The sequence below is a fragment of the Biomphalaria glabrata genome, chromosome 2 (assembly GCF_947242115.1).
Source record: "Biomphalaria glabrata chromosome 2, xgBioGlab47.1, whole genome shotgun sequence".
Lineage (NCBI taxonomy): Eukaryota > Metazoa > Mollusca > Gastropoda > Planorbidae > Biomphalaria > Biomphalaria glabrata.
Window position 1 is genome coordinate 8381767 of NC_074712.1, and position 21512 is coordinate 8403278.

The 21512-nt window shown below is 31.9% G+C and overlaps 2 protein-coding genes and 1 long non-coding RNA gene across 8 annotated transcripts; 1 reads left to right on the forward strand and 2 right to left on the reverse strand.

Moving 5' to 3' along the window:
* Positions 1–2002: 2002 nt before the first annotated feature.
* On the reverse strand, positions 2003–10132 carry LOC106054002 (dehydrogenase/reductase SDR family member 7B-like). 4 transcript variants are annotated; one of them, XM_056018954.1, is made up of 7 exons: positions 10001–10132; positions 6857–7011; positions 6247–6347; positions 5096–5315; positions 4403–4495; positions 4149–4301; positions 2003–3541 (listed from the first exon to the last, which is right to left on the reverse strand). In XM_056018954.1, exons 2-7 carry the CDS (start codon positions 7008–7010, stop codon positions 3342–3344), a joined length of 921 nt encoding a protein of 306 aa, XP_055874929.1. In that variant the 5' UTR covers position 7011; positions 10001–10132; the 3' UTR covers positions 2003–3341. The 4 variants fall into 4 exon arrangements, with proteins under 4 accessions (XP_055874929.1, XP_055874928.1, XP_055874930.1 ...); XM_056018953.1 differs by lacking the exon at positions 10001–10132 and adding an exon at positions 9696–9780; XM_056018955.1 differs by lacking the exon at positions 10001–10132 and adding an exon at positions 9676–9758.
* A 9-nt stretch (positions 10133–10141) lies between these two features.
* LOC106054340 (uncharacterized) lies at positions 10142–12901 on the forward strand. Its single transcript, XR_001215405.2, has 2 exons — positions 10142–10223; positions 12676–12901. It is a non-coding gene; the product is annotated as an uncharacterized LOC106054340 (long non-coding RNA).
* LOC106052526 (alpha-L-fucosidase-like) lies at positions 12222–21419 on the reverse strand. Of its 3 annotated transcripts, none has more exons than XM_013208972.2 (9): positions 21402–21419; positions 20337–20803; positions 19124–19230; positions 18038–18165; positions 16885–17015; positions 15904–16004; positions 15580–15712; positions 13497–13667; positions 12222–12866 (listed from the first exon to the last, which is right to left on the reverse strand). In XM_013208972.2, the coding sequence occupies exons 2-9, from the start codon at positions 20768–20770 to the stop codon at positions 12614–12616; spliced, it is 1458 nt and encodes a 485-aa protein (XP_013064426.2). In that variant the 5' UTR covers positions 20771–20803; positions 21402–21419; the 3' UTR covers positions 12222–12613. The 3 variants fall into 3 exon arrangements, with proteins under 3 accessions (XP_013064426.2, XP_013063733.2, XP_055874932.1); XM_013208279.2 differs by lacking the exon at positions 21402–21419 and adding an exon at positions 21281–21381; XM_056018957.1 differs by lacking the exon at positions 21402–21419 and having other exon boundaries at positions 20337–20906.
* Positions 21420–21512: the final 93 nt, after the last annotated feature.

Genomic DNA, 21512 nt, shown 5'->3' on the forward strand with positions numbered 1-21512 from the left:
TAAATCAAATAATAATAATATTTATTGTCCATAAGGAGATTTGTCTTACAATTTGTGCATTACACCAAACAAAACATTCTAACTATAAAAAAACAAAATGTATATTCACACCAGACTCACTCATAATTTACATGTGAAAAGTTTATATCAGGTTGTTTCTAATTCATGATTGCCAGGGGAACAAAAGAGTTTTTTTGTCTGTTTGTCTTTGCTATTAGTGTCTTGTATCTCTTTTAATATTCGCACTATTATTCCATCAGGCCCACCAGCTTTCATTGGGTTGATGTTATTGAAAATATTGCAGACTTGCTCTTTCGTTAATTCAAAAGTTGTCTACTTTGATATCCTCAAGGGCTTTGAGTCTTTGGTAATTAAAATCGTTAGTGTCAAAACGACAATAGAAATCATTTAACGCGTTAACTAATGTTTTGTCATCTCTTGTAGCAAGATTATTTTTACTTTTGGCTTGTGCTCCAGCCATTTTGTTCATGATTACCCCACGCCTGTCTCATGTCACTTATCTTAATCAAGTCCTCCAGCTTGGTGCTATAGTTTCTCCTCCCTTCCTCAAGAGCGACGTTGAGATTTCGTTGAGCTCTTTTCCTTTCCTCTCTGTCGCCACTGATATATGCTCTTCTTTTTTTGATGATTTCCCGTTTTATTTTTGCAGTGACTCATGGTTTGTTGTTGGGGTATATCTTGATACTCTTAGTACTGATACACATGTTTTCACAGAATTTAATGTAATTCGTCAACTCTTCAACCCATTCTTCCAGATTTGAAGTGGTCTCTTTAAACAAATTCCAGTCTGTGCAGTCTAGACAACACTGCAGTTTGAGAATGTTATCTTGTGTCCATTCTTGTACGTTTTTTTTTAATGACTTTGTCCTCCTTAAGTTTCGTGCAGTAATTAGGCAGCAGTTGTACTGTTTTGCGGTCCAATGATCCTAGTGGTGGCTTTTCACGAGACGTGAATGCTCCTTTGATGTTACAGTAACATAAATCCAGAGTTCTGTTCTCTCTTGTTGGGCATGAGATGTGTTGAAAGAAGGTGGGTAGGTCAACCTTCAAGGTGCATTTATTAAAATCACAGAGTATAATTACTGGTGCGTCCGGAGACTTTGAAACTCATGCACTACATCAGCGATGATTGCAGCTGCAACCTCCGTCTTAGCTGTAGGTGAACATAAACCAGGACAATGTAAATAACACCAAAGTCTTGTGGCAAATAAAAAGGTCCCAATGAGAGCACCAGTAGTTCTAGATCAGGACATCACATTTTCTTTTTAACAGTGTAGTTGTTACAGTACTTGATGTTGATGTACAAACACAGCCCCCAGCCTTTTTTCTTCTTAGTATCAGCCATTCTGTCAGATCTAACACAAGAGAAACCATCAAGAGCAATCAGATCATCATTGTCATCCTCCTCTAACCATGTCTCAGTAAACGCCAATAGACAACTTTCCCTAAAAACATGGTCGTAGCGTACATGGGCACATATCCACTTGGTTTCTAATTGAGCGGACGTTAGCTAGAATAATTGTAGGAAGTGGTGGGCGAAAACCTCTTCTTCTCAGTCTTTGCCATAGTCCTCCTTTTTCCCTCTTTTCCTTGTACTAACAGATGAAGGGTACAGACAATTTATACATGCATAAAATGGTGGAAGAGGCTTCCTCTTTGAACGAAGTTTGAGGACTTGGTTTCTACTATAATGGATAGATCTAGGACTAGATCGGCTGCCATCTTGGGTCACCGTTTACTTCTTTTATTTATATTAGAATAACTAAAGTTGAACAAATCTAGATCTAGTAACACATGTAATGTAAATACTCATTGTGGAGCCCACCTTGAAAGGCAGAAGTCATCATCTGCATAACTAATAACAAATGAACATCCAATAATAGAATTCAATTAGAAAGCACAAATTGCATGTCGCCACAGTGCAGCGCCATTTTGAAAAAAAAAAGTTTCATCATAACAAAAAAAATAAAAAAATTAGAAAGAACATGAAACAGGTTATTTTATTTAAAAAGGAAGTGCAAAAAATTACTTAAATATTGTGTAATTTTCTGCCTTATTTGATTGACAGTAAAATGTATAACATCATGAACAAATTACATACGAGATCAAGTCTAGCAATCAGGTGATATATTATACTAATAATCACATATGCAAAAAGTTGTATGCATATCATACAGTTTTAAAAGAAAACAAATTGCACACATCTTATTCTATTAAGAAGCATATTTTTAGCAGTAATTTAAAAAAAATTGATCTTTACAGGAGTGATGTACCATATCTGATGAGCTGGATTTCAATTGTATATAAAATAAATTGTTTTAAAAATATATTTACATAGTAAGTTATACAATACAGTACTAGCTCAAGTCAGGAATGTAATGAGTGATTTTATCATGAACAGGTCTACTTTACTGTAAAGATGTAGATGCCCTTGCATAGGTATTTTCAAAATTTAAAAAAATAATAATTTCACAACATTCACAGCATTATCTAAATACTAATTCAAAATAAGACATTATTGTCTACTATTCATTTAACAATTAATGACATTTCACAATTGGATTCCTAAAAAAACAACACTGGCACACTTTAAATCAATTATTCAATAGTCATGATTATTTCTAGTAACCCTGCATCAATTTGAGCAAAATTCACACACACACACATGAAAATCTGGATTAATTAAAATATTCTAATGTGTAATAAATACTTCATAATGTAGAAGCATCATTTCAAACAGTTAAATATTGAACTATTTAACTATCCAGGATTTTATTAATTTTGTCACCTAATACATTTAATAATTGAAAATCAATTAGCAATGACATATCACATCAAATTAATAAGTCATATATTTCAAGGATGCCATACAAAATGTTAACTTATAATGTTTTAATTGAATCAAAGAATTTTTAAACACAAGGTTAGTTAGAAGGATGAACGCTGTGTGATTGTCAAATCTAGAGGCGAGGACACACACCTGTGTTAAATTACCATCTTAACAAAATAAATCCCACACAACTCCCCCTTTATAGACACTGCACCCACCCTTATGAAACTGTAAACCATATCCTCTTTGAAGGCCCCTTCCTAATCCATCTTAGGCAGACCCTACTACCACTACAGCCCAACATAACCAACACCCTGTATGGCAGTGCTGAACAACTGAAGAGAACAGCACACTATTTTTTCCTTGGCACAGTCTGCAAAAGAGCTCACAGCTCAGCAGCAAAAAGCTGGCTAGAAGAAGAAGAAGACAAATCCAGAGAGCATTTTAATACATAAAGAAATATTAAAAGTGTATTAATTTCAGTTATAGTTTATTTATTTTTCCTCTCCTTCTCTGCCCTCCTTTCCATCAGTCTGAAGTATATCCATGGGGCAAGAGCTCTAAGACCTATGGCCATTCTTACAAACAAAGGTGCTATAGTCAGTTCGGATGTTCTGTGGACAACACAATCCAAAATCTGTTTGGCAACAAACTCAGGCTTCAAGCCATTTGCAGTGGTCTGATCCATCTCTGAGGGAAAAAAAAACTGACTGCTTAAAAAATAACATCATTTTGTACTTAGAAAATATAAAAGTTATGCATCATGCAGTCTTAGTCATTTGGAATAAAAAAATAAATAAAAAAAAACTGCTATAAAAAAAAGTTTGTATATAAAAGGTGAAAAATATGTGTAATGGCACATGTAGTGAAAAGCTGCTATGTCTGTCCATCTCCCTTGTTTAGATCTGTCAAACTAAAAGATTTTTTTAAATATTTAATTTCATTACCCCTTATATATGATGTACTGCTATTTTTTGGTCTTCTGATATCAAGCATTTTTGTTTTAAAATTAACTATGCATATAGTGTGCACATAATAATTAAATTTTAACAAAGTAGTTCCTGTAGCTGTATGATATCAAAGATTATCCACAACTTAAACAAATGTACAAAAGCTCTTCAATTTCCTAAAATAATACCTGTCAGTAATAATAGCAGTCTCATTCATGTAACATTGAAACTTTTTCTTTTGCATAATTAATATGCATGAATAATGAAAAAAAATATGTTCAATTATATATTACTATTTTTTTGTTACAATACAATACATTAATTCAAATGCATCCCAAGTAACATACTTCCATATGGTGATCCATCCCCAGTGATTGCATTCAAAGATAAATTGGTATTGATATAGTGAGGGCTGACGACGCAGACATTTATGTTATGTTGATGGAGTTCGGCTCTCAGACTGTCAAAGTAAGCTTGTAGGGCATGTTTGGAGGCAGCATCTAACAAAAGAGCAAGAAAGAACTCCTTTTAAAAGTAAACAACAGAAGTAAAAGCATGTAAAGTAACAATCCTCTTAGCAAAGAAGAAATAGGGTACTTACATGCAGATCGGAAAGGAATGGCTATTCTTCCTTGAATACTGCTGATTGTAACAATGTGTCCACCATTTTTCTGAATCATATGAGGTACAATGGCTAAAATAAAGCATAAAATTAGAAATTCAGTTACACACACAGAGCAGCAAGCAAAATATGTTAAAAACATAGGGTAAAAATATTTTCTCATATCTAATCTTTCAAGAATACATTATGTGATTCATTTTCATAAAATACTGATTAAGTAAACTTTTGATTTCGAACTTTATAAGCAATCATTTTATCAATAAACATTTATGTGAAAACATCAAGATTTTTAATTTTAAAATAAGAAATAACAGCAAGCTGTGTAAGCTTAATGGGGGAACAGACCTGCAGTACCAGGGTCACAACAAAGTATCAGCCAAGAATAGTTTTTAACAATAATTGAAACACACAAAGAGAAATAAAGAGTTCTGTTCAAGATAATTACAAATTAAGTCTGAGTCTAGACAATTATACTATACAATTGAATTAGATAATCATGAAATTCCTTCTCAAACTCCATGCCTGATTAGTGTAAACTAAAATATGATGTACAAACATATTTAACAACGAAAAAAAAAGAGGAAAAAAAAATGCAGCTAACTGGATATTATACTATTAATAATAGTAATAATGCTGTCCTCCAGCCTATTGTACCATATTCAGCTCATTTACCTTTGGTAATTTCCACATGACCAAAAAAATTAACATTCATTAACTTCATATCCACATCAATCTTTGTCTGGATGGCTTCCCCTCTGTAGCTCATGCCAGCATTGTTTATAAGGATATCTACCTGGCCAAAGGCTGCAATTGCCTGGTTGACTTTCCCTGGAATGCTGGGTAAATTCTCCAGGTCAATGCTTATGATGGCTGGATTGTGACATCCTGGTTTCTGGAAGAACATGTGTATGTCTATAATATAATACAATACAATATGAAACAATAACTTAGCGATCATTGTTACATAATATTTTAAAATCTGGCCAGACAAGTGTCATCTCCAGAATTTAAGAATAAACATCTAGGAACAGAAAATATCTTGACAAATTTTCAGACATTTCTTTTTTCAGAAATTAAGAGTATTATATCACAGTCCAAATCTCCTGCAGAATGACAAAGGATGGTGATGGGCAGGGTTAAAACCTGGTGCTATCTAGATGCCAGACTTGAGCCATCAAACCTGAACATGGACAAAGAGCTTGAAAAGTAAATAGCTCATAAAAGCCAAGACCCTTTACAGCATTTCTCATTCCCAAGTAACATACTGTATGTTTTGAACTTTGTTTATAATGATGTCTTGATTTAGTATTCAACATGTGTGGTTTTTTTTTTCAAATACTGATATGCAAATATAATAAAAATCTTTTTACAACTAAATCTTTTAACAAACAATAATAATTTAATTTATAGAGCGCTGTTAACAAACATAATGTAGGCTCAAGGCGCTGTGATAACATTACAAACATAAACACAAGAGCTAAAAGGATAAACTAATCTAAAAAAAAATTTTAAACAGACAGGTTTTAATGTTCTTCTTGAATGTAATGAAGCATGTTGTCTGAGATATATGGGGAGTGATTTAACACTGTGCTTGTAAAGAAAAACAAGGGATTAAATAAAGGGTCCACAAAACTAGCAGCAAGAAAAACTCATGCATTAAAAAATAAAATAAAAAATGAAGATGAACAACCAAATATTTATTTAATATTTTATTTAGGAGGGAAAAGTCCTGCAAATGATATAAATGTAAGTTAAATTCTGAAAAATATATCCTATCATACTTTTCAGAGTAATTACTACAAGAAATGTGTTCAAATCCATACCTTTTTTTTTAAAAGTCGATCTTTCAGGTCCATTAGCTTTGTGACTTGCCTTCCAGTCAGGATCAGCTTGCAGCCTGAGTCATAGAATACTTCTGCACATGCTGGGATTTCAATTCAAATATATTTGATTAATATGATGTTGTTTTTTTTCTTGGTGGGAGTTGGAAAAAATGAACAGCAACTGGCACAATGAACTATTGACTTATAGTCATATACAATGGCTTTTGTATTATTTGTTTATGTCACGGGGTGCATCTATCCTGTTTATTTTTTTTTAAAAGAATGTAATTCTTTCTCCACATCATAACTCTAACTATCACAATGGCTTTGAATAAATCAGATGGTGATTATAATTTTTATTGGTCCAAACAAATGGAAATTCAGTTTGACAACAATTGTCCACCTCAACATTACTGCTAAAGTTTTCTCTTCAAAAATAGCCACAATATTTTCTTTTCATTTGGATATTATAAAGGGGAAGTGTGTCTTTAAACTGGTTTTCTAGTACAGATTGTGTAAGGTACTATTGAATTAATTAGTTTTTAAAATTTAATACATTGCCACAAACTAATAGATACATAACAAAAAAAAAGTTCAATTATGTAGCTACCTTCTCCCAAGCCAGAAGAGGCTCCTGTTATTAAGACAACTTTATCCCTCACTTCTTCTTTCCTCCATCTGCTATACAAGTAGAACAGGAGCGATACAAGACCTATTGGAAACCCTAGGAGGGCCCAAAGGGAGTTAACTTTAATATCAGTCATACTGGAATAAAAAAGACAATTTTAATCATTTTACATTTAATTTTAATACTTTTATATTAATTAGTATAGCATTTCTCTCTAAGAGGTGAGATTTTTTTACTACGGGAAAATGGGGGGGGGGGGGGGGGGGAATGCTAGTTAATTTACTTTTCATGGAGCAAAAAAAAAATATGTTTAGGTTCATTGTATTTATAAATGTTTGTTTGAATATTAACTCTTTATCTCCTAATTAACGATACCCTAGTTGATTTAACCCCATTAAATTTAATTACTTTTTGGTTTTATAAACTATAATTTGTGTTGCATAAAAAGAGCATGCATTCTCCTATAATTCTATACCAAAAGTAACGTTTTCTGATAACAAACAAAAATGTTATTGAAGTTTAATCATAATAGGGTAGAATGTACAAATGTGAAAAATGAACAATTCTGTCAGAACTTGGAAAATAATTACGAAGAAAAGAGTTAAATAAGTAGAATGATATTGTTAAAAAAATTTAATATTCTAAGTAAGAGACATTGTTTCATCTTCTTGGTATGAACTTTAAAAATGTATTTCATTTTCCTAAGGGCAGAGCAGCAATACTGACTCAAAACATTTTGAAGAAGACCATTCAAAGCATGATTCGACTTTCTTTTGTAAGAACAGACAAATTTTCACACAACCTCAGCTGGCTTAGGGGAACACGAATGAAATTTTTTCCTTTGGAAAAAAGGGGCCACCAGTGGTAAAAGTTTGAGAATACTGGATTAGTTATGATCAGTAGACTTAGTTTTGCCAACTAAAGTTTTCTATAGCATATCAATACCATTGCTAGGATTCTCCTCTCTAGTTCTGCAGTCAGCATCCAAGATTGACAAGCATATAGGTCATGACCAGGGAGTGTTTAAGTCTGATTTTAGTATTAAGGGCCAGTGGCAAAGCTAGGGCATGGAGGGGGGGGGGGAGAGAATTTGAAAATCCACCCGGGATTAAGGGGGGCCCCCAATTGAGTGTTCCAAATTGTTTTTTTATATTAAATATTAAGCAAAATGTAGGGGTCCCAAAGATATCAAGTCCCCTCCCCCTGGGCCCCCAAATGATGGCAAATCCCTAGCTATGCCACTGTTACAGTCTATGCCTTTGTTTTTCCAGGTTGTATTGAGTTTTGCAAGTCCTGCTGTGGACTGAGCATCCTTCATTATCCTTTCAAGAAAGATATTGAAAAGAGTTGATGTAAATAAGCAGCTTTGTCTTACTCCATGGTTTAGCTTTAGTGGTCTGCCTGTAGAGGTTCTGGATCACTTTAATATTAAATGTTTTCTTGAAATCAATAAAGACACAAAAAACATTCTACTGGTGTTGAAGGTATTAGGAGGTTTAGGATTTTGTTATGTTATAATGCGACCTTGTCTAAAACCTGCTTCTGATATTCTGTATAGATCAGTTCTAGCTGGTTTAATATAGAATAATATAGATCTAATTTTTAACAGGGCTATTCCGATACTCTTTTCATGGATGTTAGATTACATAAAAATATCTAAGAAGATAATATATATAGCTGATGATTACGGATGAGTGACACTAATAAAATAAAATAATAATTATAATACACTATCATGACTATAAAATCTAGATGTTAGATCTATTTTATAGTATTATATGGATCTATAATCTAGTACCTACTTGGGTTCAACAATTGTCAGTAACCTAGACTTAGACATCGAGCTGACAAAAAGGATAGGAAAAGCTACCACAGCATTGGCAAAACTCTCCAAGCGCGTCTGGGAAAATGGTAAATTGACCACAGCGACCAAAATCCTAGTCTACAATGCCTGTGTTGTGAGCACTCTCCTTTATGGCAGTGAGAGCTGGTCAACATACATGTACCAAGAGCACAGATTGAATAGTTTCCACTTGCGCTGCCTGAGACGCATAATGGGCATCTCTTGGAGGGACCATGTCTCCAATCAGGAAGTTTTAAGATTGGCCAATATGAACAGCATGTATGCTCTCCTGACACAAAGAAGATTACGCTGGCTCGGACATGTCACCCGCATGCCAGATGGCAGAATCCCGAAAGATATCTTATATGCTGAGCTTGTGGAAGGAGTCAGACCCAAGGGCCGCCCAAGACTAACATATAGAGATGTCTGCAAGCGAGACATGAGAGCCTCAGGCATCAGCGAAAGTATGTGGGAAAACATAGCCAAAGACCGGAGTGCATGGAGACAGACTGTGCGTGCTGGGACAACCCTTGCTGAGAACAAAAGAATTGAAGCGGCTTTAATCAAGAGGGATAAAAAGAAAGCTGCCCTGTCTGCTAGCCCTAAATCAGAGGCATACACATGTACGAATTGTGGCAAAGTCTGCCGTTCTAGAATTGGCTTGATTAGCCACACCAGATTCTGCCCCGTCTCAAGATTAAGCCAAAACCAGTGACTCATTTGGGCGCATCCATTGCCTTTCGAGACAAAAGGAGCCATATATATATATACATATATATATATATAATCTAGTAGACTAACTTAAGAGTTAAGTCAGTTAAGTAGACTTTTGTCTTTGAAAATAGACTATATTATATACAAATCTATACCAGATTCTAAATCTAGAAAATAGATTTAAATAGATATATCTCTATAAACTATAATTACATAATTAAATGCTTACTAAGTGCTGACTTACACTAACTTTCAGTCACTTACATTATCATTAAACTTACTATTACTACTATTACTATTAGAGTATTAGTAGTATTAGTTAAGTAATAAGTTTTTTAAGTTCATTGAAGTTGTGAAGTTACAGTTTCAGTTTATGATTTTGTTTACCTTTTAAGTTTTTTAACTTAGGCTTTAAACTTAAACTTAAACTTTACTTAAAGCCTTCTTAGGTCTAGGCTCTAGGACAGTCACAATCAATGAATCATTCAAGCACTATCACTAAATTAAAAGCTTTAACTTTAGGTATCTCTATGTTATACTTTCTAATCTCTGTTACTAGTGTTACTCACTTATTGTCAGTCACAGAGACTAGTGTAACAAAATCCTAGATTGTAGATCTAGTAATCTAGAAAGAAGGTGGAAAGCATAATTTTGTTTTACAAATAAAAAACATTTATTAGAGTTACCGTTCTTCCTTTTTTTTGAAAGGAAAAAAATGAAAAAAAAAAAGGGGGGGGGGGTCCAGAGAGTTTCGCCGAGTAGCGAATGTATCATTCATATTGTAAATTTGATGTAGGCCTATTATATTTTATTTAAAGTCATTTTTAATTTATTATATTTTATTTAAAGTCATTTGTAATTTATTATATTTTATTTAAAGTCATTTGTAATTTAATGACATTCTTTAATTGAGTAGGATTACTTCTTAATCTATATATAAATATATATAAATATCTATATCTAATATCTATATATATATATATAATATATATATATATATAATATATAAATATCTATATAAATACGAACATTGTTATAGATTAATAAAGATACTATAATACTGGTCGCGACAATCAGATAAGAATAAGATAGGCCTACAGGCCTAAGCTCTGAAATGAAGAGTTACAGTACCGTTAATAATATTGCGATGTTATTGTGACTAGGCCTATCAACATAATATGTTCTTTTACGTATGTGAATGTTGTATATCCTCACACAAAATATATACATTTTCATTGAGTAACAGTAGGCCTACTCTAATGCCATGGGACAGCAATTTAATTTAAGCCACTAGGTATTGTTCGGCGATGTCATTGGGACGATATATAGCCACAGCAACAGAGTTTCTCAAATTCGAGTTGCTTTTTATAGACCTATACGTACTGGCAAGAATGAAATGAGTAGATCCCATAATGCAGTAAAAGTGCGCAGAGCTGTTGAGCAAACGCACCGCGAATACAATGATGTTGGAAGGAACTTGTGTTACAAACAAACTCAATCGTAGGCAATTTTAACCCCATGCGGGTCAAACATGAGATTCTGGTTGAACCTTGGGGCACTACACATGATATGTCAACCATTCCTGTCTATATTGCCTTCAATATAATCTATTTCTTTTGTCTTTTTCTGTCTGCCTCTTCATTTTCCTGGTACTGTTCCCTAAAAGAAGCCTATAGGTCTTTGCGAGTTCTTGTGAATGGACTATAAAGTTTTAGTTTGTGTTTTTTTTATATAGTGGCTAAATTAAACACATAGACACAAAGACAAAGAAAAAACACATTAAACTTCATTTAAATAAATATTTTTTTATATGTGTGGAATGTTTAATAAACTTAAAAAAAAAAGGAAATTAATGCAGCATGAGCAATACAAAATTCTTAACAAAAATATTTTTCAAAATTTGTATGCTACAAATAAATTAACTGTCTTAGGAAGAAGTGATAATTGAGTAATCTTTTGACATTTTAATTTACAATACTACAAAAAGGTCCTTAAAATCATGGCATCATAGCCAGTTAATATCATATGTAAGTTGTTAAGTTTTAACTACAATAAATTTGTTTATAAATGATGATATACATTCAGACACTGACATATATAGCTAGACAGATATATGATAATTGAACAAAATATAAAGCTTGTGTTTTGTGTGACTATGTCCAAATTATTTATACAAGAAATGGACTTATTGCAAGATTTAAACCATTTTGAAGCTGACACACAAAATACTAGGCTGACAAATAATTTCCATTCTGAATTCTGAGCATTTCCATGTTTTGGATTTAACTTCATTATTTTTTTTAGGAACAATATTAAAAGATGAAGAACAAATACATTAAGGCTACTTCTATTGAAATCCCATAATTTATGTACATTTAAAATTTACATCTTTATTTTCCTTTGTGATACAAATTTACATATATAAAAAAAAAGTATATAAATTTAAAAAAATCACAAAGAGTTTGAGTTAAAAAAAAAAGAGGAAAAAAAACAAATTTATATGATTGAAATAAGTTTTTGAAAAGTAATTTACAATAAAACATTGAAGACATAATATAAAATGCTTTAAATAAATAATATCATTATTTTCAGCCCAATATCACAAAACATCTTTTCAAATTTCATCTTTATTCAAATGATGCAGCATTTACGATACCTTATTTTTAAAAATTTTAAGCAATGTTAGTATTATTATGAATCATTTTGAAACCCAAAAGTACGTCAATCTAAAAGTTAAAATGTCATCTGACATACAGTTTTTACTTTATAACTTTTAGAAAAAAAAATTGCTATTTAGTTACTTTTTTTTTATGTCAATAGATTTAGCAGAGTCATTATACCAAATTACAGTTCATGGGCTACGCCTGCTTTATGATGCCTTGCTGTCCCCCCAAAGTGCATAATGATGTCATTCAGCCTGGTTGTGTGGTGTGCACTTTGGACTGTCATTCGGTGGTCTTGATTGTCCCCAGGCTATGATGTAATTATATTCAAATCTAAAGGCACATCCGAAACAGTAAAGCATTAGACAACTAAGCATGTGTCAAAAACTTGTATCTACCCCTCCCTCCCCGTAGAAAATAGTTAAGTCTTCAATGATTTAACTGATCCCATGAAAATTAATTGAAAGTACTGAATATAATGTGTGGAGAGTTTATACTAAAAGAACATTTTAGGTCTTATTAGTTTGTAATCTTAGTTAATTTGAAAGTCCAGGCCCATTTACATGGCATTTTATTCACAGGAATAGCAGGAACATTTATCTCCAAACCATCAGCTGAGTGTGCCCATTTGAATGGAATAGAGGATCCCAACAAAGTGATTACAGTATCTTCTGATGGTACAGGGTCAGCTAGCAACAATTTAGATGTAGTTGGCCATTTGAGGACTATGGCAAAAACATCATATCCATTTTCTGCTTTCTTTGATGTATACCTAAAGAATTGATAAAAAGAAGATTCAAGATGTAATTCTCTTTTTTGTTCTTTATATGTGTGGAATGTTTAGTAAACATATGGACAATAAAGATTATTATTATTATAAATAAAAATAGCTTTTTTAAATAACAATATATGCACTAACTGGTAAAAAAAAGTAATAATACCATAAGAGACTGGTTACTTCCCTTGAAAACAGTGATTAGATTAAAGGAACATTAGAAATAGGTTGCGAGAACTGAATTTAAAAAAATAGCTATCAATCTGAAGAAAAGGAAAGTTGCTAATTGCTTACGAGTGAACTATTGCTAAAATAAAAAGTTTGGGAGAAAATTTACATTTCTAAACCAAGGCCTTTTAAAATCCCTACATATGTGAAAGAACGAAAGGATTTATTTTAGGTGTTGACTCCCACATTACAGGCATATGACAATTAGTGTAAATAAAACTATTTAAGAGAAACAATATATGAGCTTCCATAACTTCTGACAAACCCTAAAATATTATAAGACTTGTATCATTACTATAAAGACAGGGAAAAAAAAAGAAATTGAATGACAATAAAATATAGATGTCTATTTTGTTTTATTCATTAGGGGCCTTTGAAGTTTCAAAATTAAAGACATACCAAACATCAGGATTATAGGAATCATTCTGATGACTCCAAGGCTTAGAGGCATAGATTGCTTCACCATTGACTGCTAGCCACTCTCCCATCTGTCGTAATCTCTCTTCAAATATTGGAACAATTGTTCCTTCTTTTGTGGGTCCCACATTAATCAACAAATTGCCACCACAGCTGAGGATGGTATAGTTATTTTAGTTAAATTAATACCTTACTAAATTTGAAAAAAACATTACGTATATATATTTTGGTTTCCATAAAAAAAGTAAATACACATCTGAACTACAAGCTGACAGTTATAAAGTACATTTCACTAACTGTGAACTAGGCAGTACCAAAATGCAATCCGCACCTATGCATGATAAATTATAGCTTTTATATAGTGCTACTTTCATGCTTATAGCATGCTCAGAGCGCTATGGTCCAATCTCATTTGTGGACTTGGGGGGGGGGGGGGGGGGGGGGGTATCTGGGAGAAAGTTTTCTGTGTTGCCTTTATGTGCTCAGTAAACACAATTCTGCTCAATTTGGGTGTCCAATCTGGAGCCCCCTTCATAGGTAGCCAAGTCAAGTTCAACCACGCTTCCCATTACAAGAATCTGGTACCCCTAAATTTTGCTTGCTAGAAAAAATATATAAAAAAAAGGAATAGTTTATTATTTTCCTCCTAAAATAAATGCCAGTTCCAGATTTGAGCCCTGTAACCTTGATACTTGACTATGATCACTTTGTAAAACATTTTTACTTAGTTGGGATGTTATCTTATAACATTGGTATTTATTAAAGTATCAAGTTTTTTTTATCATTCAAAGATTGAAGTAGATCTAAGTTCTTGTTGTTTTTTTTTTTAAAGAAAAAAAGGGGTATCTGGGAGAAAGTTTTCTGTGTTGCCTTTATGTGCTCAGTAAACACAATTCTGCTCAATTTGGGTGTCCAATCTGGAGCCCCCTTCATAGGTAGCCAAGTCAAGTTCAACCACGCTTCCCATTACAAGAATCTGGTACCCCTAAATTTTGCTTGCTAGAAAAAATATATAAAAAAAAGGAATAGTTTATTATTTTCCTCCTAAAATAAATGCCAGTTCCAGATTTGAGCCCTGTAACTGTAGCTTCCCATTACAAGAATCTGGTACCCCTAAATTTTGCTTGCTAGAAAAATATATAAAAAAAAGGAATAGTTTATTATTTTCCTCCTAAAATAAATGCCAGTTCCAGATTTGAGCCCTGTAACCTTGATACTTGACTATGATCACTTTGTAAAACATTTTTACTTAGTTGGGATGTTATCTTATAACATTGGTATTTATTAAAGTATCAAGTTTTTTTTATCATTCAAAGATTGAAGTAGATCTAAGTTCTTGTTGTTTTTTTTTTTAAAGAAATAAGGTTTCACTATACAGTTAATTGGTATTGTCACATAGTTTGTAGATTTGATTTTATATTACTAATACATAAACTCTTCAGCTTAAAGAATTTTTTTAATGTATCCTTCCATAAGTGGAGATATTAACACCATAAGAAAAGAGCTCTCTTACAAAAGCACAAAAATAGTGTATTACTAATATATACTTTTTAAAATATGTATAACACTCTTCATGATCAAAATTCGTTTTTATAAAAACTAGAAATATTTACATTTTGGAACCAAGCTTCTATGATTAATAATTTAAACTAAATGCATCCTATAGAGTAACAGTAATGCCAAAACAAAAAAATTGGACAATATCTTCTTTAAGAGTAGTTGGTTTTTATTAACAAATATTAAAATATTGACATAAAGTTATAAAATTAAGAACAAGAGATGATTTGTAAATATGAAACATTATTCAAAATGACATAAATTGCAAAAGTCACTGTAGCACTGCATTGTTTGAATAATAAACATTGAGATTTATGTCAGCCTGTAAAGTGATGTTTACCTTTTTTTATATTGACTTTTAAACATTTTAGAATGTTGCTCCATTAAAACTTTCTATTAAAATATCATAACAAATTTTAAAAAAGAATATACTCTAGAAAATTTGATTTCTACATTAACATCATTAGCATGGCTATATGCACCATAAACACAGTTAACTTGAACTCACCTGACTACTTGTGCAATCAAAGCAACAACTTCCTCCATGGTCTGTATATCACTCAGTTGTAGATCCCTTCTATACTCCCAGCCCTTTTTGTCCATGGTAGTTGGGTCTTCAAACTTATGTTTCTGGAGGCTTTCTGAACATTAAAAACATTCATTTAAATTTATATAAATAATACTATAAGATAATACTATTAGAACCCCTGGAAGTAAACTTAAGTTTCAATTTAATATTCCCTAAATAAATGAGTTAAAAAATACAGTTTTACTAATATTTAGTTCAAAATTTCAATCAAAATATTTTTTCTCGTACTAAACACTAACTTACTTGGGTTATAGTGATCATCACAAGTATAATAGCCACCATGATGGCACATAATGCCATTGTTTCCCCACCTGTCATTGGTCACTACTTCATCTTTCACTGGGCTGATAAAAAAAAAATTATTTGTATCTTCAAAATATGAAACAACATCAGAAATTTATTAATGTTTTTAAATTCACAACCAAATTAAGATGTGACAACTTTTAAGAAAAAGTCACAGAAAACATTGATAATTCCATCTGGGTTTTAAGCCTTTGAAACTACTATTATACTCTATGACAACTATTTAAACATTTAGTTAACTTATTTGTTACATTTGATAAAGGTGTACAACCGACAATTTCAGTCTTTTAGGCAAGATTACATACTCTTTGTATATATTACAACTCACTATCAATATTAACAGATTAAAAACTGCTTACTGATGAACAGTTAGTTTCAATTTTGTCTAAATAATTGTTGCCAACTAAAATATTGACAATTACCAACCAATAAAAAAAAAACAACTAAAAAATATATAATTCAAATTAATAAAAAATTTAAACCATGAAAAACTAGGCTACAAACAAATACCAATGAGTATTTAATGTAAAAAGATTTTTTGCTAATTATTGCAAGGTGAAAATCCCACCACTTCTTCCATCAAAAATGTTACGTTGACTTGAGCTTTAGGAGATATATATATAAATTTATTTCATCTGACACTTTAAGTGACAAAGAATCATAAATAAATATGATCTAAAAGATGACTGACATAAGCATCAATCCTTGACACATTAAGATCAATAATTAAACTCCATGCGAGTGTGTGGTTGAAAGGCTCAAATCCTCTCTTATAAAAGCACTGCAGTTGTGAGCAATGCACATGTCAAGAGCTTGTAACTTCCCAGAACTGTCAATATGGAATTCAGCAGGTCTGAGACAGCCAAAAAATATGTATAGCACATATAAGCATCAATAGATTTCTTAAATTAAATGAGATACCTTTCATTGTAGAGCCAAGCTATGAATTGTGTTGCATTCCAGTAAGTATCTGGGCCATCTGGTCCATCAGACCAGATAATGTCAGGTTTATATGTATTGACAAGTTCATACAATTCTGGTAGGGTTTTGGTCTAACAGAAAAAAAATAAAAACAAAACTGAACAACACACACATATTTATGAACTAAAGTTTCTGAATCTAAATGCAACTGGAGCAAGTCATGACTGTGAGATTATGTGTGACATGTTTTTATAAATATTTTAAATTTAGTGAGCCTTGGTGGCCAAGTAGTAAAATACTTTGACTTTTTTATCTTATAACATACTGACTTTACTTAAAAAAGATGATTATGCCCTTCGGATGTCCTTAGGTCAATCTAGTCATGTATGTTAATCAATGACTTAAACTGCCAAGTCATTGGTTTTCCTGGTTGACTCACGCAACCCATTCCATACTCTAATAGCACTAAAGAAGAAAAAGTATTTGTACTAATTTGTCCTAGCATATGGAACAAGGAATGTGATTTTATCTTTGTGTCTTTCTGAGTATTTTATCAGATTTTGTTTTTGTATTAGAAGATCATGGTTCAGTCTTTTTGTATAATTGCTACTTTAAGTTAAATTAGTCTTTTACCCTTAAGGGTCTCTAAATTTAATGATTTTACTAACACTTTTGAACTGAAAGGTCGTGATTTACAACTTTCTGACATTTAGAATATCCCTGAGACTACTCAACGGTATTGGGTACCAGACATTAGTGAAGTAAAAGCAGTTTTGGTCTTTGAACTGGCCTTATGACACCATTATTAAGTGTCTGCCTAAGAAACAAATAAGATACACTTTATCTGCTTCATGGAATTCCAGGACTAAAAGGGAAACTATTCTATTTTTTTTTAATTTACAAGAAAAATTCAACTTATGAATGATAAACAAAGTCTTGAAATTAAAAACAAAGTAAATAGGAAAAACAAAACACTGTAAATCTGATTTAGCAAAATAATATTTTAAAATACATATATCTTTTGTTCTTACTTTCCTTTAGAGATCAGTGAATCTCATTGATAGGTTTTGCAAGGTTTCTTATTTTACAATCATATTATTTTTTGCTTATGCAAAAATTTAAAAATCTATCAGTTTGTTTATTTTTAAATTACCCTAACAAAATTTTGAGTGGTGAAATTGTTGGCCTTATCTTGCAAATAAAGTGGATGAAACCATTCAAACAGAGAGTGGTAGGCACCAAATCGTAATCCCCTCTTTCTAACGGCAACTGCAAGATCGCCTGAAAAAACAACAACAACATAATTCTTAGTAAATATGATGATTTAATAGATATTAGCATAGAAAATAACTACCGATTAAATTTCTAAAAAAGTAAAAAATAGAAAATAATTAGAGATTAAATTTAAAAACAAGTAAAATTTAAAAAATAGCTATTATGTATAAAATAATAAAGGCTAAATAAAAAAATTCATCTATAGTATTATTTTTAAAGTTATTTTCCTTGCCTCATAAAGTATTACCAGCTTTGAAGCTCTCATTATTTAAGAAAGAAATGCTGTTTACTTAGAAAATGTGCATACTTCAAGCTAAACATTTAAATATTTTACGGTCCTCTTAATATTTCTCAATTTTTGGCTAAGATGGATTTTAGGAGTCAGTTACAGAGATTGGGTCTCAAACAAACAAATCCTATGCCAAACTGGGACTTACACCTAATGAGGTTATGATCGAGCCTCACATGAGATCTGTGGGACATGTCCTCCGGCAGAATGAATTACTCATACCAACATTTGTAATGACCTGGAGGCCAATACAAGGAAGGTGCAAACAGGGATGTCCTTGTATAACTTGGCACCACACTTTCATGGATGACCTTAGAGCAGTGAACGCCAAGTGGGAAGAGGCTTCAGACATTGCCAGTGACAAATCTTTATGGAGACAGCTTGCCGCCCAAAGCACTGCATGGCATGGGAGGATCTCTTAGTATTTAGATGTAATTTAAATAGTAGGTAGCCTGGATATGAGGTTTAGATTTTAATGACAATTTGAGAGCTTATGCCTATCCACTCTAAAAACATGAAGATTATATCATATAAAATACATTTTTTTAAATATTACAGAATACCAATTTCTTTTTAAATCTAGATGTTATACTCATGTTCTTATTTTTAAATAATCAATGCTAAGAAAAAAGTTATATTACTGATATGTAATTAACTTTGTTAAGTTTGTTTTACCAACTAGATCTCTTCTGGGTCCAACATCCATAGCATTCCAATTAAAAGAGTGGTTAGTAGGCCAATTACAGAACCCTTCATGGTGTTTAGTTGTCAGCACAATGTACCTAAAGACAAATTAGAGACATAACATTCTAATTAAAGATTTGAAATGAAGGATTTAAAACATGACACAAAAACTTCATGTCTGTTGCAAAAGCATATTGAAGAATCAGATTTCACAGTCATCGTTTTCCTTGTACTTGTAGATCATACAAAAATAAACACAGAAAAAAAATCTAATGATAGAATTGAATGAAATATAAAGGAAATATAGGGGAATGATTTATCTAAGAGATGCTTTTTATTAGAAAGAAAATATGGTAATTCTGCAGGAGTTCAAGGGGCAGCCATCTTTGTACTATTTTGTTATTGTTTATGTTCCAAAGAAATCCCAAGATAGTGTCTTAAAAAATACCAAGAATTAACATTACTTCTGTGTTTTCAAAGCAATGCTATTTTTTCTTTTAATTTTGACTTGGTATCAATACAATACGTTTCTTATTGTTCTGTCTTCTTTTTAATTGTTAAATATTGTCTATATCTATTCTGAATTATTCTGATATAGAGAATCTAATTTTAACTAGGCCTACAATAAATATCAGCACAGTTTATTACCAAAAATTAATAGACCTTTATTGCCTTTAAGAACCTTGTCATATTAATATAGTAATTAGTCTAGTTCTAGGAGTTAGATTATGAGTCTAATTAATAGACTTATTAAGACTAGATGATACCAGTATAGCTAGATCTAGCATATTATTTAGCTTCAAAAATAAAAACAAACAAAAACCCAAATCTGAGAGAAAACCCAAGATATAAGATTACAGTCTAAACAATAACAAAGATGGCTGCCCCTTGAACTCCTGCAGAATTACCGAAAATATCAAGCTTGTTTGCATTTTTTAAATCGTTACTTGCTGCCAAACTTGACAATTAGCTAAAATATTGCTGAAACACATAAATACCACAATAAAATTACAACTTTGATTATTAAAAGCATATTTTGGACATGCTAATGACATATAATATAGTTAGTACTCCCAATAATTTTTTTTCATCTGGGAAGTGTTACTGGCAATGATTTATTGCATAACTCTATTGAAATCTAGATCTTATCTCTATTATAGGTAACTAGATCTAGATGACTATATTATAGTTACTCTTTACTTACTTGGCACCAGAAGATTTGAAAATATCTGCCCACACATCTGGGTTGTAAAATTCAGCAGTAAACATCGGTGCAAAGTCTGCGTACGTGAATCCTGGTGGATAATTTTTTTTCATAAACTCTATTATTTCAGGTCTTGGCTCAGGTCCTTGCCACCAATACCAAAACCATGCTCCAGCATAACTGGGCACAGAAAACACACCCCAATGCAGAAAAATTCCTATTTTGGCATCATCATACCACTGAGGAATAGGCCTAGAATCAATTGATTTCCAGTTGGGTTCATAACGTTTTTCATAATAGTTGCCATGGTCAGAGTCAGAAGCTCGGTTGGGCCAGGCAGAATTTCCATTTGCACATGTAGATTTTAATGAAACTATAATAATAAGTAGATCTATGATGATAATAAATAGCTTCAAGTTCAACGACATCATCATCCTGAGTCACTGACTATCACTAGATCTATAATTCTATATAAAAAAATAAAGTATAAATAAGTAATTAGATAAAAAATAACTTGACTAAGCCTAATTAGCCAACTAGCTACTAAGTCTAAGCTAGATGATAGATCTATCTAGAATCTGGTCACCAACTGTGACCAATTTAAGGTCCAGTAACTGTAAGGCAGGCCTCTTCTCTTCACTCTTAGTCTTGTTTTGGTGACTCTTAAAGTTAATCTTAACTCTTATTTATACTCTCGCTGACTCTCAGTCTGATTCAGACTCAGATTATCATTATGAATGATTGATTATCGAATTTATGCAGATGCCTGAGAGTAGTGCTCAGTCTGAGTAGTCAAGTACTGAAGTACTAAGTAGTCACTAAGACTAAGTCAGTAGAGTAGTGACCTAGTGAGAGTGAGATATCATATCATCAGACATATCATAATTGAATAATAATAATTGAGTATTGAACAGATCTAAATAATCTACGTCTAGATTACAGACATTTTTTTTCCTAAAGCCTAAAGCATGCACTAACTAGATCTAAATTCTATATAGATCTAGATCTATCTACATGCTATATAGATATAAATATTGATCTGGTCTACAGCTGACTTTTGTTTACATTTATTTCTGTATCGGCATAATCCGGTCACAATTTTTTATTTTCTAACTAGGGTATTGACATCACTGACCCAGATCCATCAGTGCATGTGATAGGGATATTATCTTCATC